The 16711-nt window shown below is 43.0% G+C and overlaps 1 protein-coding gene across 4 annotated transcripts in view; it reads right to left on the bottom strand.

Moving 5' to 3' along the window:
- Positions 1-909: 909 nt before the first annotated feature.
- Positions 910-16711, bottom strand: part of RPRD2 (regulation of nuclear pre-mRNA domain containing 2) — a 66830-nt gene continuing 51028 nt past the window's right edge. For 2 of the 4 annotated variants that reach the window (XM_081025538.1, XM_081025537.1), the window contains 5 exons: positions 13979-14261; positions 12452-12712; positions 10762-10962; positions 6409-7590; positions 4445-6268 (listed from right to left, as the gene is read on the bottom strand). In XM_081025538.1, the coding sequence (XP_080881664.1) occupies positions 6180-6268; positions 6409-7590; positions 10762-10962; positions 12452-12712; positions 13979-14261 (2016 nt within the window). In that variant the 3' untranslated portion in view covers positions 4445-6179. Of the gene's footprint in view, positions 7591-10761; positions 10963-12451; positions 12713-13978; positions 14262-16711 lie in introns of all 4 variants that reach the window. The other 2 variants (XM_081025535.1, XM_081025536.1) reach the window with 1 other exon arrangement.

A 16711-nucleotide genomic window follows, 5' to 3' on the forward strand; every position in this document is an offset into this window, starting at 1 on the left:
GAGCAGCAGCTGACGGGACTTGCCCACCCAGTTACTCATAAACAAGTATGAGGAACACCCCAATACCCTACACTCATTCGGATTGTTTGTTACTCTGTCTACCTACATGAGGGGGTAACTCACTCATCCCTCCTATACCAGATCAGCTTCCTTAACAATTTAGGGGAGAGGAGACATTTTCAACAGGTTCAGAGAGGCCAGTGATTAAGTCTAAACATTTGCTTCCTTGGAGGTGAAGACAAGAAATTAGGTGGGCAAGTCAAGGTCCCATGATGGGACCAGGAAGGAAAGGTGAGCCTGCTTCCAGAAGCAGCCAGTTCAGCGGTACACCCTACCTGCTGGGTGGGTTCCCAGGCCGATGCTATTTCTGAAGTGTCTGCTGACATGTGTGAAGTGACACGTAATCAAGGCTGCTATTCAGAGTCTCTACCCTGCCAGTGACCCAGGCCTGATCTGGAAGTCGTGACTCTCTCTACCCTTAAAGCCAACAATGCATTTATTAAACCGCACTGAACTATGAAAAAGGGATGGGGCAGGGTGTGTGGCTTCCGTATGAGGCCGCCAATTTGCAGCGAGAAGGGGAGATGTGGGCGAAGAGTTGGCCAGGACCCGTCACCACCACCCCAATTCTATGCTTTAAAAATGCTCCTTCGCTCACAATTGCACAACTTTTGGAAGGCACACAAAAAACTATCCATACAGTATATCCCCCTTCATTACCCTCCACTCCAACTATCTCTGCTCTCACCCACCCATCATTCATCCCTTTCCAAAACTGCCTTACACAAAGGATCAAACAGAAAACCTGCGAGGCCATGGAGATCCCAGTGCCTTCAGTGACACCGAGTGCAGAAGTCAAAGGCAACAGCTGGACAAGATCCATGTGAGAGGGGAAGAGTGAACCACACAACAAAGGAAACTGCACTTTATTAAACTGGAAAACAAAACCATAACAACTGGGACAAACAGACTTGGAAAAAAAAAAAGGAATGGCCGGAAGAGAGGAAAGTGCAAGTGGTCACGAGGGAAGGACGAAATGGGTGGCCTGTGGTATCTGTGTGCGCGCCTCGGGAATGTGCGGACAGACCCACCACCCACTCTCCCCCCATGCACTCTGAGACCAAAAGCCAATCCAATCATATCTTCAGAGAGATATCCAGGCTTTTCTTTCTGCATTCTGTAGCTCGTGTCACCTTCAGCCCTGGACAGTCATGTAGGGTCTTTGCTGGAGAAAAATGTAGGTTTTCCAAACACAAAATGGCAGTTTCAGCTCCTGGAGATTTCCTCCTACTTGACTCACCAGAGAAACCAGGGGCCCCTGGTTAAAGCCCCAAATCTCAAAGAAAAATGTCAAACCTTTAGAACTAGTTATTTTATTAAATGATATTAATACACATTTCAAAAGGATTTCATTGTTGTTGCCTCTAAAGCACGTACTTGTTTTGTTTTCCACACTGAACACGTGAGAGTATCAATCCAACATGTCTAATTTTAATCATAACAGGCGCCCCCATTCAAAAAAGGGGGGAGGGGAGAAAGAAGGGAGGGGAAAAGCAGTAATTTACAGCGGCTTCAAAACAATAACAGCTGAAGCTTAAATTCTGCACGAACCAGTAACTTCAGGATAGTGAATATTCTGCAGTTAGGACGTTTAGCATATTCACATTATCTAGATAGGTTTGCGGTACCATATGTATCACAGACATTGTATTCCCGGGACTGGAAAGGATCAAAGTCCTACTCTCTGATCATTTCTCCCTGCCTGGAATCAAACCAAATCCTCCTTGCTCTGGGAGGGCAGAGGCAAGCAGGGAGAGCTTTCATTCGAGCTGACTAAAGAGCAAACGCTTCCGAAATACCGAAGGACTCTATTTCTGATGCTGTCACTGAGTTTTAAGGTACCAGTGTATTCGCGACCCCCACCGGTTCTCTGTCTGTGATTTTACAGTGAGCACCAAGGACCTCAGTTAACTTCGCATATACTTGCATGAATCATGTCCTTGCCAAGACACACTATGTTATGCTTTCTTTTAAAAATATCTTGTTTATTTTTGAAACTCAGATTGAAATACAAAAGTCAGAGCATGGGCACCGAGTTTTAAATCACAGACACAGAAAGAATAAAACCCCTTTGTTTCATGTTGTGAATGCCAGAATTGTCTTTTTTGTTTCGCTATATCACATATATACATTGTCTTCATTGACTGCTGTAGACAGATTTCCTTAAAGTTAACAGCTGACAGTCACAAACAAATCCTCACTTCCACCCCGAAACAAGTGCACTGAGGATTTTGTGGCTTAAAAAACAAAACTCCCACAAAAAAACCCAACCCTTAAAAAAAGTCCATCTTTTAAACTGTACAACAAGGTCTTCCTTTCATGTATTAGCGATCATGCTTTCGAGGACAATTACCTTGTCCCAACATTCAAGAAGCCACTTTCCTGACATCCCCACATTTTCTGATAAAATCAAATGGTCAGAGAGCCTTTTCAAGTAAACACTACTTTTAGCTTAAACAAGAGCAGCAGAAAGAATTCACATTCTTTTATTCTAGAATGAAAAACATCCCACCTAATTTCTGCAACAAAAAAAAATAAAATTCTATTTCAGTTTTGAGCCAAACAGAACTCTTCCCCCCTCCCCCTGCCCAGACCCAGTCTCTTCTCCTTTTCCCTAAACAAATGTCTTAGGACTCAAGGTAACTATGCTGTTTCTTTGCTTTGCTACACTATGTACCCTATCCCACCTAAAGGCCATGGTAGGTATCATGCATTTTTGTGGGGAGAGCTACAAGGTAGAGACTTGAGAGGGTCAAAGAAAGAACAGTTAATAGGCTTAGGACCAGCAATGCATTAGGGAGACGAATGACTTGCAGTATCCTAACCACAGAACATACGTCAAGCCCAAATAAATAACATGGAATAAATTACACGAAACTCCCAAACTATGACGCACACCTGGCTGATGCTGATCTTTATCTGAAAAGCAAGTTTATTCTGAGACAAAGAATCACCTTCGGTCACTACACTGGCCATGCCCCCCAACTTCACTGTCATTGCAGGAACCCAAAGCAACCCCACACTTCCTCCAGTTAGTTTTACATCGTATTAACTTGGGAGAAAATAGGAAACTTACCAGCATTTGCTAAAAAACAACATACTGTTTTACTTATCTAGCTGGAGATTACCAGTGTGTACCTTGGGGTAAGACACTAAATAACAACAAACAGCAGTAAAACATTTGCTTTTCGGTGTCCCTAGATAGAAAGATATAAACACTCAAAGTGCGGTGATTGTCTTTTTCCCAGTACTAGCTGCAGAAATACAAATAGGAAGCCTTTCAATTCAGGGAAAAGAACACAACTCTGTTGTGTGAAATGACTAAGGGCAGAAACGTTCTTATTTCCTGGTGGGAGCGAGAGGTGAGGATTCTTGACGTGTGACAGGCTGCTCTCTGCAGAGTGGGGTGCATTTCCATTTACCAGGTGCTCCTGCTTCTCTGTAATGACAGTGACATCCACTTGCTACTCAGACACATCTGAAGAGGTATCATGTAAAGAAAGACGCTGCTGAACCTCCCCCCTTGAAATACCAAGAATGTGGGTGAATACCGAGCAGGACAAGGCGAAAGGGAAGATAGAAGACAAATATTTCCTTTTCCTAATAGTTAACGTTGCTGAAAACCACCACCAAGTATCCCTTACGTCAGAGAGGCACCGTGGTAACAATGTCTACTTATATTAAAAGATCCAGGGGTAATACTGCAGTTGCACCTTTGTAACAATTGTCAACTGTAGTGACGTGCTGGGCAAAGTAGAAGTGAAAACTGAGGGAGAAAAAGAAAAGCCAAGCAAGAAAAGCAGGACGGCTGGGTGACACTACCTCAAGAAAGTTTATGAAGGATGAGCAGGTCACTTCACACCACTAAGAGTTCCCGTCTCTAACTCTCCCCATTGTAGTTACTCCTTATTTTAACCTCCCAATAACATCAAACTCCCTCTCTTTCATTCCAGGGATAAAGGGGGAACATTTTTTACTAGGACAGAATGAGGTTTGAATCTCCTCAAAGTTAGCGCCTAGATCTGAAGATCTAAAGATCTAAAGTACCGCCTCACAGCACTTTAGAACAGGCTTTTTGAAGAGAGATTTTAGGAGCAACACGTAGAACAGGCTTTTTAAAGAGAGATTTTAGGAGCAACTCGGTAAAAAATTTAACTTCAACATGCCTTTCAAAACAAAACAAAACAAAACAGCTTGACAGGTCCAAGGTCTCCCACATTTCCTCTCCGGCAACGTCTCTTGGCTGTCAGCAGGGAGCACACAAGGAAGGGAGCCAAGCTTGTTTGTCAGCTGTTAACTCAGCTGGAGAGAGAAGGGGAGCGGAACCCCTCCACTGACTACTGATAAGCCAAGCCCAAAATAACACCCCAACATTGCACATGTTATGATCTGTACTGACGGAAGTTTTATTTCAAATGTAATAATACTCTTCAGGAGATGGGTAAAGTAAGATTTGTTTTCTTCCCCGCCCGTCAAACCCCCAGCCAAAGGAAGTGGCTTTGGTTATGTTTCTTTGCCTGCCCCCCACCCCCTTTAAAATACAAACAACTTGGGGAAGGTAGTTAAGTGCAGTGGGAGGGAGGACTGGATGAAATAGTGAAATGTAAGCATATACGACTTTTTACTTTGGAAGGGAGGCCCTTTGTCATAGTAAAAAAAAAAAAAATCAAAGGAAGGAAACAAATAAAAACAACGATAAACCAAACTCCTACTTCCATTGCTCTCTAGACTGTTCAAAATGCCTTGCCCTTGGTTTCCATCAGTACCTGGGAGGGAAGAATGGGCGTTTTGGTGCAAAGAACGGAGGGCCCCTAATGAAAGGGGGCCTGGGTCTCTTTAAACTGTGGAACGGGTCTCTGCCGAGAAAAGGCTCCCTAGGCCGAAAGTCTGGCCGGGGATTCCGCAAAATCATACCACTCCGGTTGATGGCGTCTCTGTGTGAGGGACCCAAGGGCAGGCCACTGCTGCTGCTGCTGCCTCCCCCACCTCCTCCTCCATGGGCTGGGCCCAGGTGCTCCAGAGAATGGGAGGGTAGGTTCAGGCTCTCTCGTACTCGGCTAAGGCCAGGGCCGTTGAGGTCCCGTTGGGCGGGGCCCCCATGGTCCCTGGGTCCTGGGAGCACCCCAAAATGATCAGCCAGGGTCCCTGGAAGGAGGGAACTATGGTCCTTGGGAAACACTGCCACTGCCCCTGCCACTCCATGCTCTGCCAGTGGTGGGGCTGGGAAGGGTACGACCCCAGAGTGGTCAACAGGGGGAGGAGGGGGTGGAGTAGAAAAGGGGACACCGCTCCCACCACTGCTGCTATGCTCCCCCGGGGGTGGGGGAGGGGGAGGGGTGGGGAAAGGAACTCCGCCGTGCTCTCCAGGAGGGGGCGGGGCAGCATGGGCCAAGGCTGCCTCCTTGGTGAAGGGGTTCGAAAGGTCCACAGAGGGTAGATGCGTGGGGGCATCTCGCGAGAAGATACCACCGTGATCCTTAGGAGGGGCAGGAGGGGCAGATGATGGCCCCACTGGCTCTCTCTGGAAGGGTGCCCCGTGTTCCAAGGGGGATGGGGGGAGATGATGCTCAAATGTTGAGTTGAAACTGTTGGAACGAAAGCTGCCGACACTTTCCTGAAATTGGGGTGCCCGTTCCTTGTATGGTGCTGCTTTAAAGCCAGTGAGGCCTCCGCTGCCCCCACCCCCAAGGGAGGCCAACTCAGAGGCACTTGAGGGGCCATTGTCAAAAGAGCTGCCCGAGGCGCTCAGATCAAACCAACCCACCCGTGAAGCCTCACGCCCGTGTCCTCTGTTTCCCTTCCCAGGAACTCGGATGGACTCTACAGTCTGTATCGGCTCCCCAGACATTCTCCTATTGGCTGCGTTATGGTAACCCAAGGTTTCTATCGGCGCCCCTTTCTCTTCGGTGCTGTCAGGCAAGTCTAAGCAGGAGGAGGACACGCGTGTTTCTATGCGGAAGTGCTCTTCTTGTTGCTGCTGATCAGTGGCGGGCAGGCTGGGCTGGGCGAGGCTTGACAGGCTGACACCATCGCTGGAAGCGCTTTTGCTGGGGGCCTGGCCAAAATGCTTATTATCATCGGAGGGCTTTCGCGAGGCGTTTTTAAGCATATTCTTAAACTCAATGGTCGAAGTGGTGGAAATGGTGGCGGCCAGGACTTTCTCCACGCCTGATGTGGGTGGATGGCCCGTGGGGGCAGCAAGGGTGTTCTGCGGAGAGAAAAGGGAACGATGTGGGACTGGGTGAGGAGAGTCTGGGTACTGCTTCTGTGGCAAACTGAGGTGCCCAGTGGTAGACTGAGACAGGCTATTGTGGTTGGAGTCGGGGGTGAAAAATGAATCGCTCTTACTCGGTGACGGGGACCGGTTAGACCCAGGTTCATTCCCTCTGATGTTGAAGGCGCCGAAGAGCCCAGGGGACGAGGACAGCCGCCCGCAGTTCTCACTAGAGTCCAGAAGAGCCCTGACAGATGGAGGAAAAGCAGACTTGACCCCAAATTCTTGGGCCCTGTGGCTGTAACTGGACAGGATTGGCTGGTACTCCGTAGTATCAGAAAGCTTGCTTGATTTCAAGATAGACTTGGCTGGTTTCTTCTCGAGGTTCATCATGGCAGCGGGTGGAGGCCCGGAATACTCAAAATCTCGGTAATCCTCATCTTCCTGGAAAGAAGTATCTGGATAGAACTTTTCTTGTGAAGAGTCCATCAGGGAAGATGGTCTCTCCATTCCATCCGAAGGCTGCTTATAGGGCGATTCATTGCCCAGGCCAAAGGGTCGATATGTGGCGACAGAGTTGGCGAGCTCCCGCGGGTAGCTTTCCTCTCTCCCGGGTGGTGGTGACCGCGTACTGCTGGGCGTCGAGGAACCCGGGCTAATGATCTTAGAAAGCAGGGACATGGTGTCCACACTGCTGGATGTGGGCTTGTCCATCATCTCATCCTGGGTGGGCGTCCCACTGCGCTCATCCCGCACAGGGGTTCCATCGATGTTGTCGATGGATGTGCTAGTCGGGCCACGCTGGAAGTCCGGGGGATGGCTTTCTGCCGGGGCGCTGGACCCCAAACTGCTCAGGATGGGGATATTTAGGTTTAAGCCGCTGAAACCAGGATTACCCTTTAAGAAGTTGTGGATTTTCATTTCCAGGCTCGGGGAGGTGGACTCGGACTCCAGCTTTGGCTTGGAGATCTCTGAAGACTGGCACATGGCGACCTCAGAAGGCGGGGCAGCAGGGCTGGCATTGTGGGCACCTGTGAACCCCAGAGAGTTGGACGGGAGCTTGAAAGTGGTGCTTGGGAGCCCTGGGCTTTGCCCAATTGAGGCCTTGCTGGCTGAAGATGAAGAGACTTCGGATGTTGATGAACTAGGAGAATAGTTGAAGCTTTTGGGAATAAAGGATTGGGTATTGGAGGGCACATTTCTTCCTTTTATGCTGGAGACTGTGGTGTTGGCGGGAGAAGCTGAAGTGCTCTGGGACGCGGCTTCACTGGCTGGAACTGGGTTCCCAGTAACACTCTGAAGCAAAGATGACAGGCCTGTGGAAACAAGGATTAGATGAGTTAAAAAGAACTCCCTACCTCATAATAAAAACAATTGAGGCCAATAGGATATCGTCATTCATTCCAGTGGGAACCAGACAGACATTAAAATATGAGGCCAAAGGGAATCCAGACCAGACAAGCAATGGCTCAATGTCATAGAAAACACTGGACCTATTTGTTAACATAAAGAGAGCAAATCACTGAAAAGTTTCCAGTACAATCATGAAATGAGTCCAACACAGCATAACAAAAGGCAACCGGAAGGAGGAGATTTTAGTGTCAGAATCATTCACAGTTTAAACAAGACTAAGCAGGAAGAGAAATGAAGCAAAGTCACTCTTAAAATAACACTTTAAGCCAGTATTTCTTAATGTTTGATCTGTGGAACTACTTCTCTAAATACAAATAGATATTCTGCCTTACCCTTCCTTTCCAACCACAATTGTCTCTAGTAAGTTAATGTACACTATTATTCTCAAGTGGGAGATAGCACATGCAAATTGCAGCCATTTATTTGAACAGGACACTTTTTTCAAGATCTCTTGCTATACTGGTGTTACCTCTGGGGAAACAATGCTCTCAGCTATCATTTTTGGTTGTAAAATGTAGCAATAATAAACATACAAACACACGCCACAAAGACTTACAGAGCTAGACCATTGGGTGCACTGATCCTCTCATAAGAAAACACACAATTCCTATCTTCTGGCTTGGAAAACTCAAGGATTATTGCTCTACCCAGGGTGACTCTGGTAAGAGTCGATCCTACTCACTGACAGACAAAACCTTCTCAGAAGCACTGAGAAGGAATTCTTTGCTGAATTCCACCAAAGCAAACTGTGCCTGTAGAAAATTTTTTAGAAGAATACTTGACAAAAAGGTTAAGAGAAGGTCCTATAAATTCAATAGTATTTTGGAAAATCTACCCAATTTCTGGTCATAAATGAAAATTTGTGTACACTTCACCCAAATTTATAGCTTTTAGCCAGATGCTAAAACTGCTCCTTCATAATGATATGGTGAAAGAAAATATTTCATATAATAGCTCAATTAACGTTTCTTCAAAATTTTAATTTTAATGTTATATTTGCTAAGAGGTGTAAGGTCTGAAGAATTTTAAGGCTCCATCCTTGTAACATTTTTAACTGCCATCTACTTCTAAATAATGGTGCATGGTTTGTATTGTTATCCAATATTCAATAATATCCAAATAACTGAAATATCGTTTATTTCAGTTCTCCTCCTGAAAAAAAAAATCCATGTTTCATTTCCAAAAAGTTTCCTAGCTATGTAATTTCCCCCTTCTAACGGTATGATTTAATTCTTAGTAGTGGCTGTTCTTACCCAAATCGGAAGTCCTCAGGCACTAGAATGTGATATATGACAATGTCATATGATTTAAAAGATATTTCAGCGTATCTTTCAGCTATTACGGGATAAATTCTTCAAAAGACCATGCTGTTAAGAAAGCTACTACTCAGATTTCTGGTGACAGGTGGCACAGTCTTGTGCTACTACATACTACTTTTCTCCATACCCTTTACCCTTTCAGGTTGTTCTTTTGTTTTGAAAATCTGTCAGTAAGGGCTATGGGTGACACAATCAGAGGAAAAGTTCTAAGAGATTTCCTTTAGTTTTTGAAGAAATACATGTATTTAAGTTGCTGGACACAGTCTTTTAAAAGTCAAGGAGAATTCCACTTTCTGTAAGGAAATGAAAGGTGATGAACTAATCCGTTAGCCCACAAAGGCTGTTTTCTGGGGTTCCCACTTCTCATTTTGTCAGCACACACACCTAGTTCTGTTCAAATTTTGCCTGATGACAAAGTCCACGTGATAATGTTGTAACAATCTGCGGAAAGGAAAAGCTGCTTCTTTGAGATATGTCTTGTATCCAGGTAAGAAGCTACAAGAGAAGTGGGCTCAAGGTTTTTACTGTAACTATAGAAGGAAGAAATCACAAACACGCCAATCTCTCAGGCTAACCATCCCTGAAATCAGTCGCATAAGATGGGCTGTTGTATTATCATTCTTTATTGCTGGTGCCAACACATGGGGGCTGTGGATTAGTATTTAATAGTATTTAGTTCTATTAACAGAATTCTCCTGTATCTTAAGACAGAGTTCACCAAAACACAATGCTTGGCTGAACCACCTACAGGACAATTTAGGAAATAGGAAAATTAACAGGTACCTGTACTGCTCTGTATTCATATAAACCTCAGCACTACTGACATTTGGGGCTGAAAATTCCTTATTGTGGGGGCGGTCCTGTGCATTGTAGGATGTTTAGCAGCAACCCTGGTCTCCACCCACTAGATGCAGTAGCCCTCCAGTTGTGACAGAAAATGTCTTCACAGACATTGTCAAATGGCCCCTGGAGGCTCCTGGTCGAGAACCTGACATTGAGTGAAGCACTATATTAAAGATACTGTTCTGGTATTTGTAATTCATTGCATAATTTTATTGAGATGCTGAAAATTAAAAGCTGTATTGGTATCTGGAAGGTCTGAGAACAGAGAGCAGGTTAAGTTTTATTAAAAAACTGTTAGAAGCAGCTTTAGGCATAAAAGAGATAACCAGTAAAGTTGAATAGAAAGGTTAAAATATGGTAGAGATTATACGTAGGCAAAAAGAAAACAGACCTACTATGTTACCACAGAGGCCCTTATAAAACACGAGGACGTAAAAAATGAGCCAATCATATCTCATAAAGTATTGATCAGAGACTGATCTTTCTTACTGCCTTTAGTTTCAGTTAACATTAAAATACATAAACCTCAACATACACTGACCTGTACTAAGAGCTGGGACAAATGCAGCCCCTCGGAGGGTCATGGAGTAGGAGAAAGAACACTGGACTCTAGTCAAGAAACCTGGTTTTAGTCTCTGGTCATCAGTGACCTTGAGCAGGTCACACGACCTGACTGAGCCTTCATTTCCTCACTTGAACAGGAGAGGATTAGACTAGATGATTTTTAAAGTCTCTTTCAGCTTTGACATTTTGTGATGCTAGAAATGTCAGCTCGGAGATGATAAATATAAATAGAATAATGAATTCACTGTATTGTACATTTCGTGGCTTTGGATTCCTCAGACACGGAACGCAGGTTTGAGCCAGAGACAAACACTCATCCTTCAAGTCCCTTGGGTACATGTCCGTTACCTTGCAGGGCAGGGGCTGACTGTGTCTGGGTTTTGGAAAGAGCAGACAGAATGCTCTCTGGGGTGATCTCCACCTTCGAGAGGATGTTTGCCAAAGGATTGTGCGACGCTGTCGTGGCAGGTGCAGGTGTTTTCAGGCCACTGGAGAGACTTCCGGGACTTGAGGGCGTTCCTGGAGAAGGTCTTGATGCAGGACTGACCCCTGGTGGCAGAAAGATTAATTTAAGAAAATGCAATTCAAAATGACCTTTAAATCCATACTTCCCACTCAAACGAGTTTGCTATGTTTAAAGGGAATTATTCTGTGACTGATTCACAAATGGTCCATATCATCATTTGTACAAAGACACAAATTTGAAAATTAGATTAAGATTTGCTCCCGTCTAGCTGGAATACTCCTAAAATAAACACTTATGAAGTTTTTTTTCATATGTATTCCATTAGTTTTGACAGCTCCAACAGAAATAGACTAAGGAACCCATTTCTTTCTTCTCTCGCGAATGAAACCTACACCTCAGAGTCCTGTGGATGCTCAATAAATACTACTGGCTGATTATAATGAGCAGAGCCACTGCAACCGTGGAACTCAGCCACTGCATAAGCCTGTGATTAGTGAGTTCTGTGCTTTTCAAATGGCCTATAAAATGAGATTATATAAGCAACCTCCTTTATATTTTTACATTTTAAAACACTGGATTGGTTCTTTAACATAGGGAAAATGTATATAAAAATAAACTAATTTTTGTTTTTTTAATGATCAAAAATGTGAACAGGTATTTCATAAAGAAAAATAAATGATAAACAAATGAAAAATACTTTAATCAAAGGAATTCAAATTAAAACAAACAATTTTTTAAGACTGAGTTTGACAAAGATTAAAATCACACAAAATAGTTTTGGAGAAGCTGAGGAACCGACCGGAACTTTCATATAGTACTTGGAATATAAATAGCTTTTGGAGATCTTTTAGTTATAACATGAAAAGACTTAAAAAACCTACATGCTAATTTTTTTGTCTTTATCTTTTAGAAATTATATTTAAGTATTCACAAAGAAATGAAATAACTGGGATTTTCTTCAAAATAATCAGTACTGGGTAGGCCACGCGTTTATACAGTTGAAGATGAGTCATGAGTACATGAAGCTGCTGTTTAGCATTTTCATTAAAATTTCCATTAAAAAAAAAAGCCCTATTTATTCATCAACACTTATAGGAAGAGTTGTGCATAAAATTTTAACATCAAGGTTGCTCATTATTCTTTTTAACAGTGAAAAATTGGAAACAAACAAAAAGTTGGAAACACACTGTATGTCTAATAATAAAAAGGTTTATATTTAGCTGCATATCATCGAATGATATACAGCTAAATTTTAAATAGCTGCTTTTAACACAGTATATGCAATATGCTTGAATTATTGCAAGAAAAATTATTACAAATATTTAATTTTCCAAAACATTCATCTATACATACACTGGTAAGGTTAGACACAGTGGTTTCCTTTGGGGTAGGATTATAGGTATTTATTTTATTTTCTTATTTTCTAATTTTCCTATAATGACTAAGTGTTGGTTTTATTTTTTAATTAAAACTGTTACTTTTAATTTTCAAAAGTAAACCAAAAAATCAGACTGACGGTTCAATAAGAAAGCTGGAAGTCAGCCTTTTGTCTTTCTTCCTGGGCTCACTTACCAGTATTTTTCATGACTGATGTCAGGCTGCTAAGGATGGAACTGATTTTGGCCAGATCCACATTAGCCAGGTTTGGCAAAGCCAGTGCTGGAGAAGGGGCCAGAAGAGAAGTAGTCACAGGCTTTGGAAGAGGCGGGGTTGCTGCCACGGTCACGGGCACTGGGGTACACGAAGACGCCTTTGGGGTACTTTCCGTTGGCTTTGTAGGTACAGAAGTGGAAACAGCTGACTTCTCCACAGGTTTCTCCTTCCTGTCCTCTACTATTTAAGCGAAGAAAACAGATATTATTGCATCCTACTACTTTCCAGACTCTGCTTCCAGTATGCAACGATATGTCCTAGTATTTCCTGATTTGGGGGTAAAAACCACTATGCTTTAGAGAAAAACCACTCAGTTCATGACTTTTTAAAAAGTCATACTCTTTATAATCTATGATCCTTCCTGATTTCAACACCTGCTTAAAATCAATTTCCCAAATTCATCTTTTATCTTACCTTTCAATAACTTCTTTGCATCTTCTCAATATCTGTGTATTAAATTTGTGCATTTCTGGAAGCACGTTATTATTTGGTACACATTTGTGTCCTGGCTTTTGGTAATGATACTTAGGTCATAAATTGTCCTGTTTTTTTTTTTACTTTTTCATTAACCTGAGAGCTTTCTTTCTTTTTTATTTTTATTTTAAGTGTGTTTTTCCAGGACCCATCAGCTCCAAGTCAAGTAGTTGTTTCAATCTAGTTGTGGAGGGCGCAGCTCCCAGTGGCCCATGTGGGGATGGAACAGGCAACCTTGTTGTTAAGAGAACCGTGCTCTAACCAACTAAGCTAACCGGCCGCCCCAAAACTGAAATGTTTTAACTCTTGATGTCTTTCAATACTTAAAAGACTATGTACTGTATGCATAGTGCATTAAATTCAACAGAAGTCGAACTCCCTAATAATTATAAAAGCAGGGGAATGTCAGAGAAACAATTCACCAATTCAGGTTAATTTTGAAAGTATAATTAATAACCTGTGGCTTTGGAATCTTGAAGGTCAAGAGTGACAGAGAATAAGAAATTCCAGCGTTTAAGTGCCCCTCCCCCTAGAGCAATGCTGCTCAACAGAAATATAACTCAAGCCACATATATAAGTGTACATTTTCTGGTAGCCCCATTACAAAATTTAATTTTAATAATATGTTTTATCTCAATATAATTAATGAGATACTTTCCCTTTTTTGGGGTACTAAGTTTCTGGAATCCAGTGTGAATTGTATAATTAGAGCCCATCTCACGATGGACAAGCCTTATTTCAGACGCTCAGTAGTCACATGTAGCTCAGTGGCTACCATACTGAACAACACAGATCTTGAGCAATGATTCTTAGGCCCCGTGGCTGACCAAATCCTGACTGCTCTAGAGACAATAACGCTACCTTGGTGTCTGAACTATCTTTTAGCACTTGCCTGTGATACAGTCACTGCTAGGAAAGTAAAGCAGGGAACAGATAAGGAACAAGTTGTCTGCTAATCACATAAGGACATACCAATGATTTTCGACCCATCATCTTCCACATCTGAGAGTTCCATGTCTTCCACATCACGGTTATCGGTTGCAGGCTCAGGGGTAGCGGATTTCTCACTCTCTGCAGCTGGCGAATGGGATTCCTCACCTCCCATTCCTTGAAAAGGAGACTCAGAACCAGTTGGGGAGGGAGCATCCATGCTTGGGGAAGGGACTGGTGATTCTTCTGGATCCGGAAGGGTTGACTTCAATTGATCCAGCTTTTTCTTTAAATTGTTCACTCGATTAGCAAAGGTTTTGTATGCCTAAAAGAGAAAAAAAAGTTTATTCCTCTGAGAAAAGGACCAAGAAGTTACCTTCTGACTTTGATCAGATTTCCTCATCATTATTAACTAAATCACTGGTACAAACAAAAAGAAAATATCATCATCTGTCAAGCCTGGGGTAGTTTCCAATCTCTACTTATTGTATTCCCTAAGTGAATATTACCATACATGCAGGTGTCTGAGTTAGAAACCTAGAGGTTACATCTGTAATTCATTCTCTCTTGCTTTTTTCTATCAGTCTAATCAACCAATATACTTGAAAGGCTAAGATTCTAATGAAAGAGGAAGGACAGAAACGGCTCAACAATATGCTATTGTTTTTTCCCTCAGGATAGTTGCTGAATTCTGAAGCAGCTTAGGAGAGAATGAAGAAGCCAAGAAGAAAGCCTCCGAAAAACAAAGTGGAGCTGAACGCAGTCAGATGGTATAGAGGAGACAAGGATTAGAGTTCAAATTGTGCCATGGAGAAGGGGCCCGCGCGACCATTCCAGGCTCTTAGTTGTCCCAGAAGCCGGATGAACCAGAGGATGACAAAGCCTTGCCAAACTGCAATTCAGCCTTACGTCAGTTCAGGTTCAATTTGATCAATACAATCGGCTCTCACAATATCTGTTCAGCAAAGGAAAGGGTGAATCCTTCCTAGAAAAGAAATCACCCGAAGAGGCTGTCAGAATTGTTATGTACAGTGTTCAGAGTTCAATAACAACGCAGCAGGCATGCTAAGAGGGAGGACCAAATGACTGAAGAGCAGAAACAGAACAGGGGAAGCCAAGACTGGAATTACCTGACAAAAACCAAATAGTTATGTTTTATATGTTCAAGAAATTCGAGAAAAATTTTTCCTTCTTCCCTTCTTGAACAATTCGGCCCAAAACTCATTAGCTGGCACTAATGGGGAAGCATCGATAGCCTAGAGTAAGAAAACGGAGCCCAAATGGGGTGAGGAAAATGGCTGCATGGGAGAAAGGCACTGCATGGGGGACAGAAGCCTAAGCAAGATGAAGGGAAAGGCCAGAGGCGAGTGGGGAGAGAAGTGCTGGGAGACTGGCTACACGCAGGGAGGGGCTTGTCCCTGTAAGTGATTACGTAGAAGACAAAGGGAGCAAGGTTTTACACTGATAGAAAAGCATTTACACATGTGGAAAGGAAGAAAACTAGAACAAACCTGTGGCGTTGGACTGGGATTGGTGACAATAGCATGAACTACTGGTTTTCAACAAACGAGTATACAGACACAGAAATCAATATAGATGTAAACGTATGTGTACATAGTTATACGTACATACACACAAACATCAATTCCTGACTGTACACTGATACAGCCTGGCAGCAGTGATATGCTAATAGTAAAGAGTATTCCTAGTACTCAAACCTTGGTTTCTACATATGCTTCTTCACTAAAAGGAACCAAGGCTCCTTGGAGAAATGACTGATTCCAGGGCTGAGTGGGAAAGTGCAAGATGAGTCTGGAACACCTTGTTCCACAAGTAAGGAAATGCTCAAAAATGATGGGGACATGTCAAAAGAACAAAGAAAGCAGCTTGAAAGGAGCACTCACTGGCCAAATGTGGGGAAATTTGAGCATCAAAATAAATATCGGTAGTAATGAATTAAAACAATGAATAAATAGGACTCTATGAGTCCATGATGATATAAATAAATAAATAAATTGTAAATTTGATGAGAAACATTTATATAGTTTCAAAATACTTCTGCATAAAACACTTACTGATCATTGTATTAGTTTCCTAGGGTGGTGGTGATAAAGTACCACAAATGGGTGGCTTAAAGAAATAGTAATTTACTGTCTCATAGTTCTGGAGGCTAGAAGTCCAAAATCAAGGTGTCAGCAGGCAGAAGCTCCGAGACTGGGCAGAACCCTTCCTTGCCTTTTCCTGACTTCTGGTGGTGGCCTTAGCTCTTGGCTTTCTTTGGCTTGCAGCTGCGTTGCTACAATATGTCTCATTTGTCACATGATGTTGTTCTCAGTTGTCATGTGTGCGTATCCAAAATTTCCTTCTTCGTATGAGGACATCAGTTACACCCGAATGACCTTAACTTGGTTATATCCGCAAAGACCCTATTTCCAAGGAAGGTGACACTCACATGTTACTAGCAGTCAGAGTGTCAACGTATCTTTTTGGGGTACACAATTCAACCCAAAGCAATTACCAAAGGAAAACTTTTCAATGGACAAGCCTAGACAATGCCACATTAGTAAAAGATATCAAAGGGAATACTACAGGTAGTGAAACAAATCAAACGTGTGTGCTAACTGAAAGAATAAAATAAGAACAACACAGGATCACTTCTGGGATATTCCTACTAACGATGCATAGGCTCAATCACAAAGAAATATCACAGAAATCCAAATCAGGGGACACGACACAAAACATTTGACTTTGAACACATTCCGGTCATGAAAGTCA

This window comes from Rhinolophus hipposideros (assembly GCF_964194185.1).
Source record: "Rhinolophus hipposideros genome assembly, chromosome: 19".
Classification (NCBI taxonomy): domain Eukaryota; kingdom Metazoa; phylum Chordata; class Mammalia; order Chiroptera; family Rhinolophidae; genus Rhinolophus; species Rhinolophus hipposideros.